At 39.3% G+C, this 23,131-nt stretch overlaps 1 protein-coding gene across 5 annotated transcripts in view; it reads left to right on the top strand.

Annotated features, from left to right (window-relative positions):
- The window catches only part of LOC306863494 (neuropilin-1a), a 65,533-nt gene extending 42,622 nt beyond the window's left edge, over window positions 1-22,911 (top strand). For 2 of the 5 annotated variants that reach the window (XM_079406852.1, XM_079406851.1), the window contains 11 exons: window positions 1,667-1,822; window positions 5,904-6,048; window positions 9,323-9,654; window positions 10,659-10,803; window positions 12,975-13,085; window positions 16,051-16,107; window positions 18,388-18,531; window positions 18,622-18,899; window positions 19,360-19,456; window positions 20,143-20,196; window positions 20,479-22,911. In XM_079406852.1, the coding sequence (XP_079262978.1) occupies window positions 1,667-1,822; window positions 5,904-6,048; window positions 9,323-9,654; window positions 10,659-10,803; window positions 12,975-13,085; window positions 16,051-16,107; window positions 18,388-18,531; window positions 18,622-18,899; window positions 19,360-19,456; window positions 20,143-20,196; window positions 20,479-20,765 (1,806 nt within the window). In that variant the 3' untranslated portion in view covers window positions 20,766-22,911. The remainder of the gene's footprint in view (window positions 1-1,666; window positions 1,823-5,903; window positions 6,049-9,322; window positions 9,655-10,658; window positions 10,804-12,974; window positions 13,086-16,050; window positions 16,108-18,387; window positions 18,532-18,621; window positions 18,900-19,359; window positions 19,457-20,142; window positions 20,197-20,478) is intronic. The other 3 variants (XM_079406854.1, XM_079406855.1, XM_079406853.1) reach the window with 3 other exon arrangements.
- The last annotated feature ends 220 nt before the right edge of the window (window positions 22,912-23,131 follow it).

Raw genomic sequence — 23,131 nt, 5'->3', positions numbered from 1 at the left:
GCCTAAAATATATAGCAATGAAGACAAAAACTGCACTGCATTTTTACATTTAACAGCTTTATTAAAATTCTCAAGTAATTTCTCAATATTTATTTATTATTCATGTATCTGTATATTATGAAGTGTATTATTTAATTTAAAATGGTATTACGATATATAAATATATAAGTAAAATAGCAATTCCTTATGTATTATACAATATGTTGTAATATATTAGCACAATATGTTATTCTGTATAATATATAATTTAATATATTGGTTATTAATATATAAGGAAATATATTTTCTTTGGGAAAACTGTAAGGCTTATATACAGTATAATGAGGGATTACTGTAGTAAAATGTATTGGAATTGCTTGCTTTTTTCTTCAATTTCTTATTGCTTTAGTTTCTTTTCCCCTTTTTCCCCTCTCTTTGTCTTTCTGAAGCAGAAAGTGGTTAATAAATCACGAGGCGCTCATTAGTTCTGATCTGTGATCAGCTGGTGTGAGGGAAACTGATCCAGACTGTCTCTTCTCCAGCCAAGCTTTCTGATCTCAAATCGCTGGCTGTTCCACAGCTCTCTTATCTTCCTGCCATGTATATTTTAGCACAGCCAGATCAGATCAGCACTCATTCAGCAGACTTCAGAAACAAAGACCTTATATTTTTAATATCGTCAAACTGAGTCAAGACGTACAAATGCTGCACAATAGGGAACAGACAGAGTTTGCAATTAGCTCTTCTAAGATAAATGAGTTCGAGACTAGAAAACCATTATGTCAGTTCATGTTGAGTACAAAATGAGTATGATATTTAATGCAAATCTGGTATTGGTGATTAGAGTATCTACAACAGATCCACTACATGGATGTTATCCTGCATTTTTAGCTAGTTTTAGTTCTGACGGCTATGTGCTGCTGACATTGTCTTAGCACTACTGTAAATGTTGGTTAACCAGTGACATTTTTTGAAAATGTTGTATGGGATGGCATCAGTTTCAGATTATGACTAAAACTAAAGCATTTCCCCAAAAACCTCTGCTTGGCACTTTTCACTGTCCGTTTGCTCAGTATATGCTGTGGAAGCGAATGGCTGAATCCTGCGCAAAGATCTCTATTTTCTAAATGTTTTTCTTTTGGATAACAAAAATGAGATATTACATGAGATATTACATGAGATACACCCCCCCCCCCCCACCCCACCCCCCATCCTATCCTCTGTATTACAGCTCCAATAATCCTGGATTTGACCAAATCACCCACATCTCTGTCCACAGTGTTTTCTCTTCCAGTAACCCCTGACCACACTCTCCTGACCGCCTCTCTCAGACACACTCACGAGAATGACATCACAACTCATGACTTCTTTATGAAGCATTCATTTTTCAATACGGCACACGTCTGAAATACACGTTTCCTTTCAAATGATTTTTTTTTTCCCCGACACAGTCTCTTGAAGTTAAATATCCTTCCTCATTCAATAAGCTCTTGTCTCCCATTCAGGAAATTAAATCGTCACATCAAATATGTTTTATTAAATTGGGATTCATTAAAATTAATCTTTCATTCTAATATTCACCTGGGGTCTTATGAGCTCAATATGTGACACCCGATAAGCCACTTTTAAAGTGATACTCCCTCTGTTCAGAGTAATATAGGAGTAATATTGTTCCGTCTCTCCTCAGGTTGATCTTGGATTCCTGCGCATTGTCTCGGCGATCGGCACACAGGGAGCCATCTCTCAAGAGACCAGCAAGAAATACTATGTGAAGACCTACAAGGTGGATGTAAGCTCAAACGGAGAAGACTGGATAACTATTAAGGATGGCTCAAAACAGAAGGTGACTTATTTGCTTCCTTTCATGGTCCTTCTTAAAGGTGCAATGCATCCCTTTTCTGATTAAACCCAGAGCTTTTCAGCCTTTTTGACTTCAAGATCCATCATTGTCCACAACAATATTCAAAGCCCTATGATTTACTGGATTGGATTTTTAAAAGATGTTTTTACTGTCAATTTTTACCCAATAAAATATTTTAGAGCTTGGAATAACAAAATGTATTTAAAATGTCAAGAATTTATTGATTTACATGACTTTTCCTGGTCTACAAATTACAGTTTTCATATATCCTGGTTTTCCAAGACAGTAGGAACCATGATTCAATCAATCAATCAATCAATAAACCTGTTGAGGGGGTCAATTAAGATATTTATTTATTTATTTGGTGTTTTGGCTTTAGATTTCAAATAATTTTAAGTCATCTTGAAACTTGTTGAGAACCACTGATTAAACCAATGTTAGCATGTCAGGTCTCAGAAACAAAAAGGCATATGGAAGAATTGCTATAAGAACTTTGGTAACAAAAAGAAAACGTGCACATTTCTGCTTTTTAACTCTCCGAAATGCCTTGGACTACAGACATCCAGTGTAAACACAGTTTTTATTCATTTTTTGAAACTAAGCAACAAGTCGACAGGCTTTTCTGTGGTTGATAAAGCCTAACTTGTTTTAAACCTGAACATTCCGTTAACAGTTAAATGTTATATTTTCATATAACAATGAAACAGTGTTAGAAATCCTGGTAGAAGATCAAGTTTGGTTCCGTACAGCTCACTTTCTGCTAAACGATAAAGAAGCTTTTATTTTCTCAGTCTAACATGGAAGTAATCCGTAACTAGGTACATTTCCAGAACTCCTTGGCAGGAAGCCCTGTAAACATCTTCCTGTATTGTAGCGCTGTCACCGTGTGCCTCCGTTACACCAATCCATGCTCCAGATCCAGACGGGAATGCAACGCTCATGTGTTCTGCAGGGCTTGTGTTTCTCCGACTCCATTATGTGCCCAGTGTGGTATGTTAATCCGGCCTCTTAAAACACTGAATTTGCAAGCTCTGTAAAAACTCCAACTCCAAAGCCACCACAGTAGTCTGACTGCTTTTCTTTTTTTCCTTTAAGGAATGATGTCAACATTTGTGGTAGGGCTTTTTTCCTTGAAAGGAAGAACAAAAGAGTTAATAAACAGAGAGTGGCAAATGGAGAGAGTGAGAGAAGGCGAAGGTTTACCAGGTTTAGAGTGTTTGAACAGCTGGTTGGATGCACTTGAGCTCATGAAGGATTGAATGAGGAGACGCTGATCGATTAGCCATCGTGTGAGATGTGTCCCTCAGCACAGAAAACTTAACTGCTGGAAGACATGCCTATTACATTTGACGCATGGGCTCTGGCTTAAAACCTAGTGAGCTACCTACCCAGACAGCATTTTGGTGATTATATATCCAAGACAAGTTCTAATTTAACCACATTACACCTGTCAAGAACATGATCATATTTTATGCCAAAATTTACCTGGTCTCATGCAATAAACGTACCTGGGTGCACTTTTTAGCGAGACGCGAAATACGTACCAATAAGTACATATCACTGCAGTTTCCAAAAGAAATGTACACTAGAGGAAGTAAAACTCTGATGCCTTTTATTCCTTTTCACACAAATTTACACAGTTTTGATTAATAAAGCGTAATTTTCGCACAATTACTTGAAGAATATCAAGTTATGACTTCAAAACAATATTAATTTGAAATTTGAAAACTGATGCTTTTGAACGTCAGCATCACACATATTCAGCTTCATATCTATGGGTTTTCATAGACGGTAGGTTTGTTCGTTAGCTCACGGAGTACGGAGATGTACTTGAGAGATGAGGAGCTCCCGTATAACTACGGTTCAACAAAACAGTTAAAATATGCATATAAGGAAGTTCAAATAATACGGTTGCATCAACAAATACTATCGGGTAGGTTTATGGTTGGGTTTGGTGCAGGGCATATTTCCAACATGATAGAGCATTCATTTTTAGCGATGGTCCCCAGATATTTGAATTCTGAACCGCCGCAATACATACTTGAAGCAACATAATAAAAACACAGCAATGTGTACCTATATCAACGTAATAAAATAGTTTTAGCGCCACTCAGTGGACATTTCTCTTTGAAACTGCAGTGAAACATGCAGTAATGTATGTAAAAACGTTCTCGCTAAAAAGTGCCCCCAGGTACGTTTATGCCATGAGACCAGGTTGGCCAAAATAGAAAAATAAACACTAAATTTAACTTTTTTTGGGACTTTTCTCCCCAAAATTATTACAGGAATTTCATAATTTCAAGAAACAAATCAGATGGAATGTGAAAAAACATTATATATTTTAATTACTTTATTATTTTTTTAATTCATCGAAAGAGTCACAATGCAAATCTGAAATCATTCTAAAACAACTTTTTTTTGCTAAATGCAATTTCATTTTAGTTTTCACCTGATTTTTGTCAGAAATGTGAACTGGGCCTTGTGAGATTTACTGTACCTGAACCAAAGATTCTGTCTCTGTACACAGCTTCGTAGATTTTGAGATACTTCCAGTGTATGAAGTTTATCATTTTGTTTTACACATTTCTGAGTGCAAGATGCGCTCATATGCATGTTTACGTCTGCTTGGCAGTACAATATAAGTTTTAAAATAGACCTGTCAAGCTCTGCAAGCCAATTAGACGCTTGTGTGTGTGTGTGTGTGTGTGTGTGTGTGTGTGTGTGTGTGTGTGTGTGTGCGCGCATACGCATCTTCATGCCTGGAAGTAACAGTGAGCTTAAATATACCCAAAGGCCCAATTTCTGTGTCGACCCTCAACTAAAGTACACTGTTCTCTTTTTAGAGCTTGCATTTTTAAGGTGCGGTGCCTTGTTTCTGTCTGCCTGGCTCTAAAGTGCTTTTGTGAGGTGAGGGCCCATTTACAGACTGCTGAAACAGCAGTTCGGCTGCGGGGTTGTTGCACAAAGGAAAGCCTTTTTACTACTTAGAGCAGTAGAGCAGAGCATTGGCGTGACATTTAAAGATAGTGGATGGGTCCTCATGTGTCTCCCTCCCAGACACACAAGTTTTGACAAGCAGTGCCCAGGGACACGATTAGCAGCATGGATTCTGGGATAGACGGATGGCTGTATGCCCTGACTGGGGCTTAGCAACACTTGGCCATCCTGTACAGCCTACAGTTTGACCTTGTCTAGTTTAGAATTGTGTTGAACATACTGATATTAAAGCAGTATGCTAACAAAGAGGCTGTGCATTACAGGGATTTTACAATTCTTAGAGGGCTAAGAAGGTTGTAAGGACCCTGAATAAAAGACAACACTGCTCAAACAACTGTAAAATAACTGTAATGTCTTATGAAGAATTGTGTATTGAAAATTATAAATGTTTCTGATCACTGAGGACACAATCTTACATACTGTAACTTATGTGCTTTTTACCCAACAGGTCAGAAGTCAATAGCATTCAAATTTACATAATTATTTTAGTAAATCAGGTGCTAAACCAGCAAGTGAGGAAACTGAGGAAGTAAAAGAGAGATCTTTCAAGATGTACTTAAAAACCTGTTGACCTTTACATAGTGACCCGTGAAACAAGATACTATGAACGACAAGGTTGCCTTTGCTTTAATTTGTCTTTCTTGTAACAATTGCGTCTTCCTTCGACACATTTCCAGATCCTCTCTTCACAGAGAACATGTGCTAGCTGTCAGCAAGAATCAGCGCATATGGACATAACACAATCTGATTCATCGCTATGTCTGTTGCAACAACAACAGAACCCATTGTGTAACTGAAGCGTCAAAAATATTCAGTACTAGTTGTAACCCAGACTCTGACATCACAAAGTGGCCTTTGTATTGCTACCCAGTTGGCTCCAGAGATAATCGAATTCAGGCTCTATTTAGGTTGTCACATTTGAAGCCGCTGATCGAAACACATTCCTGTCATATCTCTGTTTCTGGGGCAGAGTGTTAGGTGAGTCCCAGGCCTCAAAGGTCTGTCCTTGGTGGCTTGCCTAAACAAACCCTGTTAATAATTAATGTGTTTGTTCTTCGTTTGTCAGATTTTCCAAGGCAACACCAACCCTACCGATGTAGCGAAAGCCATGTTCCCCAAGCCCACGTTGACGCGATACCTCCGGATCCGACCCTACTCCTGGGAAGCTGGCATCGCCCTGCGCTTCGAGGTGTTTGGATGCAAAATCTCAGGTTGGTTCCAACACAATCTGTCAACGGCACAACTGGCATACATCAAAAATGTTTAGAAGCAGAGTGTTAATTCAGATTCAGAGGCAGTGTTTTGTCAACACACCACTCCATCATGATCTTTCAATTAAATGGTTTACGTTTTGCTTGCTTTGGAGGCAGGCGTATGGAGAAGTGTTTATTCATGCCTCTGAAAGCCATGTGCGAACCGTGCATGTGCAATATTGGAGGAGCTATTGCGTTATAGACAAGTGTTCACGTCAACGAAAAGGACCGTGTATTCATGTTTCCCCACGTTTGGATGTACTTCATTCAAAATGAATGGCGTGCACAGCATGTATGGCTGCTGCTGCAACCTCTCCATTTCTACCCCAATTCTGCCTCTACCCTCCTCCCCCGAGCTCTAACCTCTCAGCCTCTCTCTCTCACACACACAGATGTACATATTGCACATGCTATTGCACACGGCGAGATCTACACCCACCAGCTGCAGTCAGACCCAGCTGGCCCTGTCTTCATTTGCATACTCATCTGCATGTTTTGGCATGGCTCCACCCTACAGAGCTTTGATTGCAAAGGCTTTCATATCATCAGCGTCTCCCCGCTGAGAACATTTCCTCATATGTGTAGGAGGAGGGCGAGCATGTTTGCCATTATGCGCCGTCTATCAGCTTTACGTTCAGCATGCATAGGGGCTTATTTTTAGAGTATGTGTGTGTACACAGATTTAGCACTGGTTGTATAGGCCCTGTTTGTGTGTGTGTATGTTTGCGGTTCACCGCAGTTCTGGAGCGCAGCTGTTGCAGTCGTGTTTTAGACGGGTGAAGAGACCGCATTCTAAACACATCACAAGAGCGGAGGCCTCCCAGTGACATCATCAGTGTGCATCAGGCTCCCTTGTGATGATGCGGCCAAGAATCTTACTAACAAGTACCATGGTATTACTACTGTATGTTTTTTGGACAAGGTTAAACATGTTTTGAAGATATACTTTGATACTTTTTTGCACATTTACCATGGTACTACTAAGAATATCATGGTACATATCCCAAAACATTGAAAGTACCTGATGAGTATCATAGAAACACCATAATTTTAGTAGCAAGGTACAAATACTATTATCAAGGTACCAAAGTATTATCAAGTGATAATATTACCATTTTACCATGGTTGCACCAAGGCATATACCCAGGCCATGTACTTTTAATACTTACCATTCATTACCATGGTAAGTATTAAAAGTACCAAGGCATTACCATCTGATACCACTTCACCAACGTGCATATCAGTTTTATCAAGGTACTGCCGCAAACTCTATTCATGGGCACTATATACTGTAAAGCTGATATAAAGCCACCCAGCTGTATATAAAGCCGATGTAAAGCTGCTTTGACACAATTTGCATTATTAAAAGCGCTATGCAAATAATATTGACTTGACTTGACTTGACTATGTTTGTAAGCACTGTACCTTGACACTACCAACAGAGGATGCCTGCTGGCATTCATGGTCTTGTGCACAGTTCAGGTCTGATAGGCTTTCCACATCCACACATCCATTAATAAACTTCCTCCCGCTGTTTGTAAATAAAACCATCTGTGTGTGTGGTCATCCAGCCTTTATGTGCTGTGCACAGACCAAACCAAAAGACGAAACACGCGACACACATGGATCAGTTCACCCTCAGGGTGTGTCTGTCAGGGTCTACCACACCAGGAGCTTCTACCATGCATCTCCATCTGAGACCCATAAACAGGTCCTGATGACAGTGCCAGCCAGTGGATTGAAAATAAACTTGGTTGACTTCCAAACTTTGAGGTCCAACCACCTCAGTGGAGATCTTTTTCATTCAGGTCCCAAAACAATTTGGCACGCATAGAGCAAAAATTACACACAGAGACATTTTCCAAATTTGGCAGGGTTACAATAAACCCAACTCTGTCTTTACATCTACAAACAAACACTGGAAAAATCAAAGTCACAAGCATTTGTTGTTTTAGGAGACTGGAACTCACATTTGGATTCTCTGCAGTTTCTGAAGGGGGTCACGGACAAGTGCTCTTTCCATTTCAAAACTACAGAGGAAGTTCCCTACATCAGTACAAAGGCACTGTTGTGAATGAAAACTCTGTTCTGGCGGTATTTCACAGGACATTAGGTTCATCTGTGACTAGTCCAAGATTGTCTCTGATGCTTTCCTGCTCCACGGGTGCTGATCGTAGATTATGGTATCGCTGGCAGGTCACAAATCCCTCTGCGTCGGAGAAGGTATGGAAGTCGTGACAGGCAACACACAGTCAGTCGGTCAGTGCTGCGTGTCTGATAATTTCCCTCAAACTCAGCCTGCCTTTGCCTACAAGTTGCAAAGCATGAAAAATCCTATTATCAACGCTGGAACAAAGGAAGTCAGTTTGGAGAGATGAAGACAGATTACAAGATGTATGAAGGTATAGATTTGAGGAAGATGAATAAGCATATTAAAAACAAAAGGAAGGTAAGAGTGGAGCAGAATTGAGAATAAGAGCGAGAAACTGTTCAGAAATTAAAGGTAGATACACTAGAGAATGGGTTTTAATTAGGTAGCTTGAGAAAAAGAGGCAAAGGAGTTACTGCACAAGGTCAGTGGTGAAAGGAAGATGGAGAGAGAGAAACAAAGAGAACAAGAGGTTTCTTATCTCTTCTGTCCACTTCATCTGTCTTTCCTGTGCAATGAATGTCTTTCCTTCTCTCTTTGTTCAGCCTCTTTATGGCCCGTGACCTCTTTAGGTTGTTGGTAAGAATGTTTCCCAGCTCACTGAGATGTGACCGTTTCTACCAGGTTTATCAGCCAGCATCATTTATTTCTTCTCCTTTCTTTCTCTTCCTCTCAGACTCACCCACTCACAGCTAATTTAATCTTTTGTAGACACATCCCTCAATTATCATTCAACTCTTCCACTATGTTCTCAAACAACCCTCTCTTTCTCGGCGTCCATGCGTTTTATTGGCATGACAAATAATAGTACATTTGTTTTGCCACAGCAGTGGCAGGTTAGACAACAGTCTAACCAAGGGATCAGGGTTTGGCTGGTTAGCATGTCCCTGTTAGCCCCTGCTGGTGGGTGCAAAAACTACACAATCTTGGTCCAAAATTATCTTTCTCCTTTGATGGCCAGTACATTTAACTGCAAATACATTTTTTTCTCTGTCTGCTGTTTTTGATGCCACATCTCAGGATAGTCATTAGTGAAGGGTTTGAAACTTCCTTGAATCTAATACTCTCTTTGTCCTTCAACAGAGTACCCATGTTCCGGAATGTTGGGAATGGTCTCAGGCCTTATCGCAGACTCTCAGATCACAGTTTCGTCCCACACCGAGCGCACCTGGGTGTCAGAGAATGCTCGTCTGCTGACCAGCCGTTCGGGATGGACATTGTTGCCGCAGCCCCAGCCGTATGCGGATGAGTGGCTGCAGATAGATCTGGGTGAGGAGAAACTGGTCCGAGGGTTGATCATCCAGGGAGGCAAACACCGTGATAACAAGGTATTCATGAAGAAGTTTCGGCTGGGCTACAGCAACAACGGATCTGACTGGAAAATGGTGATGGATGCTGCTGGCAACAAGCCCAAGGTAAGATATAGGGAAGCTGGAAGGTAGTTAGACATAAACTGGATATACATTTAGAATAGTTTTGAATCACTATGAGGTTCTTAAGCACTAGTCTGCGATTTGTTTAGCCTGATTTTAGGAAATATGTTTAGAAAGTCGAACGTGGAGCTATAATGTATTCTTCCCGAAGCCTTTTAGATGGACAGAGTAGAGAATGATAATAATTAGACTAATGCCGTGAGCACAATATTGGTGAAACATCCCAAATGCATTCAACAATACTACTAATCATCTTAATCCTAAAAACAGTTATAATACCAAACAAAAAAGCAGTATAATGTTCATTTGCGATCGAATTTCAAAAGAAATTATACAGAACGTGAAATACATGAAATGTGCGACTTTTTTGTAGAGCATAGACTATGTGCCTTATCCCCTATCAAAAAGCGGGATTAGAATATCAATCCTAGAAGGCCCCTTTTAAAACCCTTATATGTCTACCTTAGTTTGAAGGACAAAAGGAGACACATTAGCTCTGATGGCCATTAATGTTCTTTCATGACCTCTCGTCTTGTTCTGTACCTTTGTTACCTCTGGCGAGTGTCTTTTCGTCTTTCCTTCCTTTTTTTCTGTCTGTCTCCTGTGGTACCTCTTGTCTGGGTTTTAAGGCTTCAGAAGTGTGAAGTCAAAGGCAGATGCTTTTGAAAGCCTGTGCATCCTGCTGTCGTAGAGCCTTTCTTTTTTTGCGCTAGCTCAGCCGTACAATGTCAGAAGTAAAGTTGAAGACTTTCTTTTCTCTAGTGCTTTGTTGCATTAGAAATGCAGCAGTGCCCAAGTTAAGAAAGGTGTGAGCTGCGTGCCCTCTCACTCGCTCTCTTTCATTAAAGCTCTGTTCTTTGCTTTCCCTGTTAGATGAACTTTGGGATACTCTTAATACATCTTTCATCATTATCTTTTTCCATTTTTTTTCTTTCCAAGTTATCTTTCTCTGCTTGACTGCTAACTATTGTCGTTGTTCTTGGCAGATATTTGAGGGGAATTTGAACTATGACACGCCAGCATTGAGGACAATGGAGCCTATATTGACACGCTTTGTTAGGGTGTACCCAGACAGAGCCACTCCTGCTGGGATGGGACTTAGATTGGAACTCCTAGGCTGTGAAATGGAAGGTAAGTTGAAAACTCATTCACAGACACACACAAACCCCACATTCATACCACTACCGAGGAGTACTCAAGTAGGGACGCTACTGACTAAAAGGGATAGATCACCCAAAAATTAAAATTCTGTCATTAATCACTCACCCTCATGTCGTTCCGAACCTGTAAGACCTTCGTTCATCATTGGAACCTAATTAAGATATTTTTGATGAAATCCGAGAGCTTTCTGACCTTCCATATACAGCAAGGGAACTACAACATTTAAGGCCCAGAAACATAGTAAGGACATTGTTAAAATAGTCCATATGACATCAGTGGTTCAACCGTAATTTTATGAAGCTACAAGAATACTTGTTGTGTGCAAAGTCAGTCTCTGGTCTTCCGGTCAGTCTCCACCTCCATTCACGAGAGTACCAAGACGTGTGAACGTAGGTCAAAGGCTGACACGGAAGAGAAGAAATTGTTGAATAAAGTTGTTATTTTTGCTTTCTTTGTGCACAAATAGTATTCTCGTAGCGTCGTACAATTACGGTTGAACCCCTGATGTCACATGGACTTTTTTAATGATGTCCATACTTCTATTCTGGGCCTTGAATGTGGTAGTTCCCTTGCTGTCTATGGAGAGTCAGAAAGCTCTCGGATTTCATCAAAAATATCTTAATTTGTGTTCCAAAGGTGAATGGTGGTCTTACATGAGGGTGCGTTTTTAATGACAGAATTTTAATTTTTAGGTGAATGACCCGTTTAACTATATTTTCAGTCGCATTAAAAGTTGCTCTGCTTTTTTCCAAATATTGTAACTTTAGGCTAGTGTAGCATGTTGCTTATTCCATCAATCATTTTCAAAGTAACAGTGATTCATATACATAATGGACAATCTTGCAGCAAGTCATAGACATATTGTCCAAAGCAAGTGAACAAAAGACAAAAAATTATAGACCTTTGATCTAAAAGGAGTTTGAAGGTCCTCAAGTGTGTGGTCTTATAGTGCAGATGTTATTTGATTGAATTTGGACTTATCCACTCAAGAGGACAGGATAGGGTATGGCTTAGCTTTCTTCATAATTACTTGTCCCGCAGATGCGTCATCAAAGGATGTCTCCAGCCCAGAAAATCAGGGGCCTGTGACACTTCTAAGTAACAGGGCCCCTCACAGCTGGAGATAATCTTTGTCCACCTGCCTTGAAGGATTACGGAAAGGTCCTTGATGTCTTCCCCTCTGTCTTTCTTTCTGAATTAGTTTAGCTCTGATGGGGTGTGTGTGTGTGTGTTTTCTGTTGAGGCAGCGTTAAGTGGATTTACATATTGGATTTCTGAGCAACTGTGAGACTTGCTTGTGTAAGCCACAGCATCCCACCGGGAGCTTTAGTCGGATGATAATGCTTGTTTTCACTTTTAATGCCAGCACATGCATTCCAACACTGTGTATATAAATTCACCCCATTTCTTTCTCTGTCTAAGCTAAACCTTCAAAATCAAACAAGTGAACCCATTCGCATTCCTAACAGCAAGGCGCTAAGTCCTAGCAGGAGTGTGCGATGCGATCAACAATGCTGTCCAGAGCCGGCACGGTGACCTTGCTGTGACCCCTCTGCTTTAGAGACTCTCTTTAAAATACCCTCAGTTCACCCGCGCAACTTCCACTACAGCTCCCGTTTCCCCCTCTCCCTCCCTGCTCATTTTTTCCTCTCTTTCTATCCCGGGAAAGCCCTACAGGCTTAAGGGCAGCTCATTACAAGCTGAGAGTAAACACAGGGCTTTAGGCAGATGTAGGCAAAGGCCACATCCAAAGGGACACAGGCAGCCATAATGAGAGGACACAGCAGTTTCAGCGAGCTGTACCGGCCCAGGGTGGAGCATAACATCCTCAACCCTGCAGCCAGAGTCACGCACAGGCCCGTATCAAAGGCCTACAGACTTGGAAAGACTACAGAAAGAGCATAATCATTAAGATGATTTGTGGAAGGACCAAAAAAATAAAATACCATAGTAGTACATGGTTTTGGACTTTCAGTAATCACCTTTACAAATGATGAAAATATACCTTGGTACTGCCATGGTATTTGGGAAGCGAGGGGATTCATTGCCTGTCACTTTATTTTGTGAAAGCTGTGTCACAGTTTGTATTTTAATGAATAATGAGTATCTTTTTCTCTCTATCTCTGACTCTCTCGCTCTAGTTCCCACAGTGCCCCCTACTACACCCGCTTCCTCCACCACACCATCAGACGAGTGTGATGATGACCAGGCCAACTGCCATAGTGGAACAGGTGATGACTACGACCAGACAGGTGCTAACACCCGCCTGCAGAGACTGCACCCTTACTTACTGCATCTTGCACCTTTTACAACGCTAATCCCACTAGACCAGGGGTCGGCAAGTAAGTTTGGCATCAGGCCAAAAAACAAAAATTTGCCACTAGATGGCGGGCCAGAACATAGTCAAAGGATAATTTAAGAAATTAATTGATGAAAAATGCAACTAGAATTGCCTGTGACATACTGTTACAGTGTTTTTTGTAACTGTGAGCTGTTACTCGGTGTTAAATCCTGTGGTAGGACAGTCATTAACAAAATGTCACATTTGTGTGGCAGTGACAGGCAGAGTAGGCTATGTGAGCGGAGTGGAGCATCAACAATTTCCCCTCTGCGCTCCGGGCATTTAATAACTGCGCTCACGCTCCACTCCGTGATCACTGAAATCAGAAACACCGCTCTGCCTTCGCTCCATGGCTAAAGTATTTCAGTATCACAGTTCTGTTCATAGGCCTATATTAAAAAATAAAATAAATAAAAGATTGTTTCAACGTGGCTTATTGGAACACTAGTGTGCAAACTTTTTTCCTACCACATGACAAGCTAATAACATGGTTGTCAGCATTAAAAGGCATAACTGCTGCTTTTTGCAGTGCAATTTATTAATTAAATTTTTTTGTGATGAAAATATCAGTACGTTTCGTCCGTTATTTTACCTACGGATCGATACATTTCTTACAGATTTCTGTTCATTCGAAATCGGATACGGATGAAAGATTACATTTGTTTGCATGCATTATTGAGAGAGCGATTGCGTGTGAATAAGTGTTGTAGTAGTTGTTTAAATCATGCTTTCAGCTCAGAATATTCAGTATCTAGAAGGAACAAACTAATTCCTTGCGAACTATTATAACTTCCTGCTCATGTCCATTGCCATCATTCACATTCTTTATGATTTGAGTGATCCTTCTCTATCAAGCTAGCTAAATATTTTAAACTTGTGAATTCTTGCTAAATATGCAGTTATATTACGGCCGGGTCGTTGGCATGAATTGTACTCGTGATGGAGCGGTGGTGGAGCGCTCTTGGAGCGAGTGAAAACCACGCCGCTCTGACTTTTAAAAAATGCGCTCCTCGCTCTATTCAAAATCACACCGCTCCACTCGCGCTCCGCTCACATAGCCTACTCTGGTTGTGAGTAGGCTAACTGTTGCTGTCATGACCAGAACCAGCCACTATCAAAATAATCTGGCTGCAGGAGCGGGCTAGATATTATAGCTGGTGGGTCACTTTTGGCCCGCGGGCCACCTGTTGCCGACCACTGCACTAGACTAACTTCCTCCCTTGCTTCCCCAAATATCAACTCGTCTAGCCTTTGTTTGGGAATGCTAATACTAATCACTCCTCACACTATGACCCCAAATCTCTTTGCATATAACCACACTTACCATACTACTCCTACTAGAAGTGAAGTATACTGTGCATGGTATGCAAATGATCTGTATGCATCTAATACTGAAATAACCTACTACATTTGCCAAATCCACTCCACTTGACCTTCCATTTCATTACAAAAGCCAGACAGTGATGAATGAATGGTGAGCGATATCAAATGCAATCTCAACTTCTACTTTGTGGACTGCCAAAAGTTAAGATCGTTTTATACAAAATTGGATTAAAAATGCAAATTTACTGTATTTAGTTCTGAGATGGTAATGCCTTGCGCTAATGTAAAACTGCAAGGTCATGTCACAATATTGTAGCATACTACAGTACAGTTTTAATAGTCCATTATCATTGAATACAATATATTTAAAAATAGTAAGCAGTATACAGTACATAATGTGTAGTATGCAGAATTTAAAATGTACATACTAAGATCAACTGCTGGTTAAATTTATTAATTTACTGTTTGCTTACTACATACTGCTTTATTTTAAGGAAATAGCATGCAGAATACAGTATACACAGTTATTATTCCATTCCATAATTCATACTTTTTCACATACAATAAAAAATAAAATGGCAGGGGCTATTTACAAGAGCAATGGATTCTATTTACACTGTTAAAATAGCAGGATTTTCTGCCATGTATACGACTTATTGCAAATAGTGGCAATTATCTGCACCTCAGTATTGTAGTACATTATAAAACAGTATGCAATAATAAGGTATTGAGTGTAAATTATAGTTTTAAATCAAATGATTAAATAGATACCACCTTACTGGGACAAAATAAGCCCTCCTTACACCTATCCTAACCCTACCCGATACTTTATTATTTTCTTCATTTTTATTGAAAATTAATGCCTTTCCGATGAGATGTGAGATTTGAAAAGGGAAAAAAAAGGTTTGGAAAAAAGGCGGATTCGAACCCGGGTTGATTGCGTCAAAAATTATTTTTGCACATGCTTTTCCAATCTACGCCACTGGAGCTGATGTTATACAATCATCTTTTGTAGTGTTGACTAGCCCAATCACATGTTGGTGAGCGGAGTTAGTGTAAATAGCTTCTGCCAACAAGGTGGGCTATTTGCACTTAGTGTAAATAGACACTCCGAAAAAAAAAAAATATTGGTATTAAACAGTAACACTACCACACAGTATGTAGCATACAGTAATATAATTCCAGCCTAGCGTGCACTTACCTTGGTATTCACGTTTAACTATTAAAATGACTGCTCTCCAGCTGCTAATACTAACACTACATTATAAATTCTGCCTCTAATCTTCTGTGTTCACTTCAGTGCAGTCTCACAGAGTGTGTGTTGCTCAGAATTACGCTCCCCTCTGCTAAACGCTTAAAGTAAAGGTTCCACATGAACAGAAATGTATTTGCATGTCTCATCCGGCAAAGCTCGTTTTAAAAATGCTAAGAAAATACAAAGAGGGAAATTAGCACCGTCAGATCCTTACCTCCTGATAACATCCAAATAAAATATTAGCCAGTGTCTCACTTTAACTTTTCATCTAATGGCCTTCTCTGTGTCCACACTACAGGTGGAACCGCTGCGCCAGAGACGACCACAGAGACGAGCACCGTTCCAGGTGAGAAAGGTACTTACCTCTAATTCTAGCCGTAGTTTCTTTAAGTATCCAGGATTGTGCTAATGCATACTCCCTTAAAGGTGCGGCGTGTCATTTTTGCAGTGTTAGCATACTTTCTCCTATCCCAGTTCAATGTGCACAGACAACTCGAAGTAAGACAATTGTAGCCGAATAAAGGGCACATTTAAAATATTTGTTTATGCGTTTCATGCAAGATTACCTGTTTTTCTGAACAACAGAAAAAAATGATGTACTGTATTTTGATGAGGGCCAGTAAGCAATTTTCTAAAGAACAACATAATGAACATTTTTGCAGTCACAGTCTCTAGCAGCACAGAAATTACGCACTGTACCTTTAAGAAAGACAATTCTTATGATATGTTTTCTTAGTTCTCTGTTTGGTTGTTGAGGCCATTTGATTATAAGTGTGTAAACTCATAGATTAGTATGTAATCTCGTTTCTGAAGTGTTCTTGTGAAAATCTATAAAGAGCCCCTCTGATTTGCTAATTCAGCGTAATGACTGATTAGCCATTCAAGACTGCTCACTAATGGGCAAATGAGAAATGCCCCTTAACTGACCTTGTCTAATTATCCTGTGTGTGTGTGTCTGTTTGGCCCTGTCTGAGTCTCATCACAACAGCAAAACAGCAACACAACTGAATAGATTGAAGGTCCTAATAAGCATGTGTCCTTGTGTGTGTGGTCTTGGCTGCTTAACATTGAGTAGATGTGTGCGCTTTCTATTATTGGATGTGGTTTATTTGCTATGACAAGTATTCAAAACTGGTAGAACATTCTGGACTGCGGTGAAACGTATCCTTGCACTGTCCTCCACTGCGACAGCACCAATCCATTTAAAGATGGAAAAGAAGGAATAACTTTTAATTGGAAACTGGCATTTTTTGAAGCGGCAGTTGCTGCGTGCCTGAGCTGCGGCTTTTAATGGGGAATTCTTTCCTTTGCATTCAGTGAGCAAATACCCTGCGAAACTCATGGAGAATCCTGGCATTATTAAGGGAGCAGAGCACTTGGCTTTATTAAACTGTCTAGAAAAGCAGCGCTGAGGCTGTGCAGGCACCGGAGTAGCTGACATCCTAGACGTGCTTCTGCTTTTCTGTCTGTCTCAATTCTCTCTGCTCTTCATGCTTTCTCTCTCTTTGGCTTTCTATCGCTCACTCAATCTAACATCTTTAAATCCCTCCCTCCTTCTTTCATGTCAATCTCAGTTTCAAAGCTTCATTGTTTCGTGTGCTCTGTATTCTCGCTCAAGATCTAGCTATATATGGTGTATGAATGTGGATTTGGCTTAGGCACGACAGAATTTGGAATGGATTTGGAAATGCTCATGCTTAAATGATGGTGTTTTCTGCTTTTAAAATAACTCTTTATTGCCATCAAGTGGACAGTAGATATAAAACATGTAGTTTGGAGATTTGTGGAATCCAATCAATCACATAGTAGATTCAAAACATTCAAATGTTATCATATGAAGAGTTTATTTGCAAAAACAGATAACACCGGATTTTTTTTTTTCAAAAATATTTTTTTAAATTATGTTATCATGTTGTTATTGTGTTTTATTGTGTAAATTAGCTGTATTTATTTTTTTAAACCTAATCAAAATAACCCAACTGCAGTTTGATTGAGATTAATTGGAATGCACAATGAAAAAACGTGATTTTTGAAAATTGTTAAAGGCAGAGTTATCTGTTTTTGGATATAAACTCTTCATATACACTACTGACCTAATGGTTTCCACAAAAATATTGTGCAGCACAACTGTTAATAATCAGAAATGTTTGTTGAGCAGTAAATCAGTATATTATTATGATTTCTGAAAATCATGTGACACTGAAGACTGGAGGAATGATGCTGAAAATACAGATTTGATCACAGAAATAAATTACACTTTAACAGATATTCACATAGAAAATAGTTATCTTAAATTGTAATAACATTTCACAATATGACTGTTTTTACTGTATTTTTAATCAAATAAATGCAACTTTGGTGAGGACAAGAGACTACTTTCAAATACATTAAAAAATCTTTCCAAGCCCAAACCTTTGAATGGTGGTGTACATTTTTATTATTATTATTATTATTTTATTTATTTTACTATATTAAAATGCATTAATGTAAATAATTATTATAATAATATTAGTATCATTATTAAATATAAAAAGTAATAATTCTTAAATAATATTCTGTGTGTGTCACTGCTTTAGTAATATGAAATATATTAGTGCATATGTTAATAATCTTTCCCTGTGTGTTCTCTCTGTAGCGTTCCTGTGGTTTGCCTGTGACTTTGGCTGGGCCAGTGATCCTTCATTCTGTGGCTGGATGTCAGAGGACAGCGGTTTCAGGTGGCAGATCCAGTCCAGCGGCACGCCGACTCTAAACACCGGCCCTAACATGGACCACACTGGTAAGAAAAAAAACACTGTACCCGTTGGCCTCACAGCACGGAAAGTGTGAAACATCTGAAGCTCACATGGTTTCTCTCCGTCTGCTGTAGGCGGATCAGGGAACTTCATCTACACATTGGCAACAGGTGCTCAGGAAACAGAAGTGGCTCGGTTAGTGAGTCCGTCCGTGTCGGGCCAGGACTCGGACCTGTGCTTGTCCTTCTGGTATCACATGTTTGGCTCTCACATCGGCACGCTACACATCAAACAGCGCAGAGAAAGCAGCCAGGGCTTAGCTGATGTCCTGCTCTGGACGGTCAGCGGTCATCAAGGCAACCGCTGGAGGGAGGGCCGCGTGCTCATACCCCACTCCAATAAACCCTACCAGGTACTGAAAGAAGGAGATAAGTGTATATGTGTTAAGATTTACATTGATTGCATTTTAAATATGTGGCCATGGACCACAAAACCAGTCATAAGGGTCAGCTTTTTGAAATTGAGAGTTATGCATCATCTGAAATCTGAATAAATAATCTTTCCATTGATGTATGGTTTGTTAGGATAGGACAATATTATATAATAATACAATATAATAAAGAGATACAACTATTTGAAAATCTGGAATCTGAGGGAGCAAAAAAATCTAAATATTGAGAAAATCACCTTTAAAGTTGTTCAAATGAAGTTCTTAGAAATGCATATTACTCATCAAAAATGAATGTATATTTGCGGTAGGAAATTTACAAAATATCTTCATGGAACGTGATCTTTACTTAATATCCTAATGATTTTTGGCTCCAGGATCACATATAGTTCAAATTTAATGTTGGTGTTTGTCTTTATTTCAGGTGGTAATTGAAAGCGTAGTGGAGAGGAAGAGTTGGGGAGACATTGCTGTGGATGACATCAAGATCTTAGACAATCTGAACATGGCCGACTGCAAGGGTGAGTCCCCAATATAGTGCAAAATACACTGAGATGAATTAAGACCATGTCATTTGGATATTTCTGCTACTGCTGCTGTAATGGCAAAGCTGCTCATTTTCAAACATTTTTTATTTACTGACACTAGGAGCGGCGATAGACCTAAGTCCGGTTAGACGCCATAGTTGAATTGAATGCGAATGAAAATGAGGCTGTGAAGGACAAACATACAGTTTTGCAGACTGGTGCACGTCCTAGATCATGTCATTTTCACAACTCCTAACTTGTTTTTATAGAGTTTGTATCATTTTTTTTTTTTTTTTATGTACAGTACTTCAACCACTCACAGTCAAATATTAAATATGGTTCTACACTGACTAAGATCTATGTATTAAAATATGTAAATAACTATTTATCAATCATTAAAATTATTTACATTTAAAAATTACAGAATTTTCTTCTTGGCACTTGTAAAAATTACAGAAGTTTCTATTACTAATAGAAACTAATAAGTATTATAAGTATAATATTACTAGAAATCAGTTTTTTAAATATTTTCTCATATATTCAAGATCATGACAACATTGGTTCTTACATATAATGGCAGCTGAGGGAACAAATTAAAATTACAAATATGATTTTAACTTAATATCTAACAATATTGAATTATGTACATTTCCTGACTGTTTTATGTTGCCCTTTTATAGACCCAGATGTCCCAGCAGAGCCAATTCTACCTGAAGACAACTTCAATGAAATCAGTAAGTGGCTTTATCAAATATAATGCATGCAAATGCTGAATAAATGTTGGAAGACTCAATTAGAACACAAAAAAAAAAAAAAAACACTGTAGACATGACATCTGGTTTAAGCAGCTAAGAACCAGCTTAAACCAGCTCAAACCAGCAGCCATGCTTCAAAACATACTAACCAGCATATGCTGTTTTTTTCAACAGGGGCACCCACTAGTAAAAAAATATCAAAACATTTTTGGTTTGACTGCATAAAATCTAAAACAGGCTTGCTGATCTGTTCTCTTCCAGTCGTGGACATCACAGACTTCCCAGAGATTGTGGAGAACCACGAGATCAGTGGCGCCGGAAACATGCTAAAGACGCTGGACCCCATCCTCATCACCATCATCGCCATGAGCGCGCTGGGGGTCTTCCTCGGCGCCATCTGCGGCGTGGTCCTCTACTGCGCCTGCTCCCACAGCGGCATGTCCGACAGGAACTTATCCGCCCTGGAAAACTATAACTTTGAGCTGGTGGATGGCGTCAAGTTAAAGAAGGACAAGCTCAACTCACAGAACACGTACTCCGAAGCGTGAGGCGCCGACCAATGAGAGGGAACCTCTCCTCAGGGAGGGCGGGGCTAAACGGACTGCCGATGCCATCCGGTTAGAGGAGGACAAGGCTCTGTGGTTCAGTGAACCGAAGGGAGGAAGAGGAGGAGGTCTGGGACTGGGCCATGCTTTTCTCAGGAGCTGCAGTGAACAGAACCTACCAGTAGGGGACACTGTGTACAAAACATTGCATACAAGGAAAAACAAAACAAAATGAAAAATAAGAATATGTACAGATGATTGAAAATATTATTTTAATTTTTAATTTTCTATTTTTTTTTTGGTTGATCATTTTTACAATCGGATGCTGGTGTTGAGACCAATATATAATAATGTTATAAAGTATTTATCTTTTTTTCTTTTTTTTTTGTAAGGAGGAAAAAACAATTATTTTAAAAGATTTATTTGCGCTTTAAGGAGATGTGTAAAAAACAAAAAAAAACAAATGAACCATATATGGCCAAGGGAAGGTAAATACCCCATGGTAGGGCAAGGATCAAAGGGGGTGGAAATCATCCAGCCCTGTTGCATTCTGGGTATGGTTCAGTCAGTGCCTTTGGTACATCTTTTTTTGGCCTCCTCTGTTGTTTTCTTGGTGTTTTCAAACCTTTAGTTCCCGGTCGAATCTGCAAAACAAATCCCGGTAAATTCATAGCGCTTTAATGTTGACAAATCCTGCATATTGTACATAAGTTTTAATATATTTTAATGCCCTTTTCAAAGAAACGAGTAAAAGGACAAAAAAAAGAAAGCTGCAGTTTCCCTTTTTTCTTGGGTTGTATGTTGTAAATACAATCATCTGACTGTTTTGTGAAAGTGAAACGTGTGCTTTTTCCGTCCTGTTTGGTTGTTTTGCTACGCTCCCAAAAGATGCAGCCCTTGTTCAAAACAATCAAATATTGATACAAATCCAGCATTTCATCATGGGAACATCAATGCATTTCATAGGCGTCCGCAGTGTCTCAGTTGAGTTTTATTCACCTGGATTACAGATTTATAATCATCATATGCTCTATAATCACATTCAGAATGTCTGTTTATCCAGCATACCAAAAAAAATAAATGATCATCATTGCCTTGATTGCTTTGATTCGGGGTTTCATCAAAGCGCTTCTTTCACCATCCGCCGAGCTTGAATGCATGTGGTCTTGAATAAAGCTCTCATTTTAAGAGTGGTGCTATTAAATGTTCTCACGTATTCTGGCATTGGCCTTGTGTCTGTACCAAAGGACTGTTGCCTCACACCGCAGGGTCCAATCACAACAACCCATTCTCATCTCATCTCATCTCATCTCATCGTCGTTGGGTTCTGGACTGCTGGATGGGTCTGATTTTAGCAATGCCGTACACACGTAGTTTAACCGATAACAGGGCTTCACTGCTGACAATACTAATGTTTTCTACAGGTTTCTCGGTATGTTCATGTACTGTGCTGTATACTGTGGCGAACACTTTGGTTTTTCCCGTTTCTTTCCGGTAGTTTCCGAAGACATGACTCCTCGTGTCGATGCTACATGTGTGTCAGCTGAAGCTGTATAAAGGCGACTGGCTTCAGTCGGGATGCTGTGAGAAAGCATACTGTAGCATTAACGAAAAAGAAACAATGTTGCACTGATCAATATACTGTATTTGATGAAGTTTATGTGTTTATAGCATTCATTTGTAAAAAAGACAACTGAAATAAAAAAGACAGTGTTCATTTTTTTAATAGCCTATAGTTTCAGAATATGTAATACGATTCTGAAATGGTCAATTATCGAGATGTTTTCATTATTGAAAAAGGTATACAGATTTCCTATAGTAAAGCTCCCATTTACCTGATCCCGGTTATCTTTTGGTTTTTGTACTGTCGTTGAAATTTTGTGCTGATTTTTTGCTTTTTCTTTTTTTACAAGAAGATGCGGAAGCAAAGAAAACTTTTATTTTCAATACTGCCTCTGTACGTTGCTGTTGTAGGAAGGGAAAAAATGAATAAAAACAAACAGCAAGGCCTTAAAATGGATATCAATGTTTTGTATTCGAACATCTGCATCACGAAAGAAAATCTCCTCCACATCTGCTCTGTCTCTGATCAAATCAGATCAAATGACATTCCAAAGATTCAGCTCCAATAAATGTGTTCTGAAACGTCTGCTCTTTTTAGAAGTTATTTTTCATTTGTTCATTTTTTTAGCTATAGATTTTAATCAGAATGACATGCAAAGAGCATGCAGGTGTAAAGACAGGAGCAACCTGATGACAAGAGAAGCACTAGCTAGTGTTTAAAGTGTACTTCTGACATATTTACATAATATAAATGTACACTTTCTGTGGTTTTGAGGGCTTATTTTACACAAAAGAAGAACTAAAAG

The sequence above is a fragment of the Barbus barbus genome (genome assembly GCF_936440315.1).
Source record: "Barbus barbus genome assembly, chromosome: 44".
Taxonomy (NCBI): Eukaryota; Metazoa; Chordata; class Actinopteri; order Cypriniformes; family Cyprinidae; genus Barbus; species Barbus barbus.
This window is presented reverse-complemented; position numbering and strand designations above follow the sequence as displayed.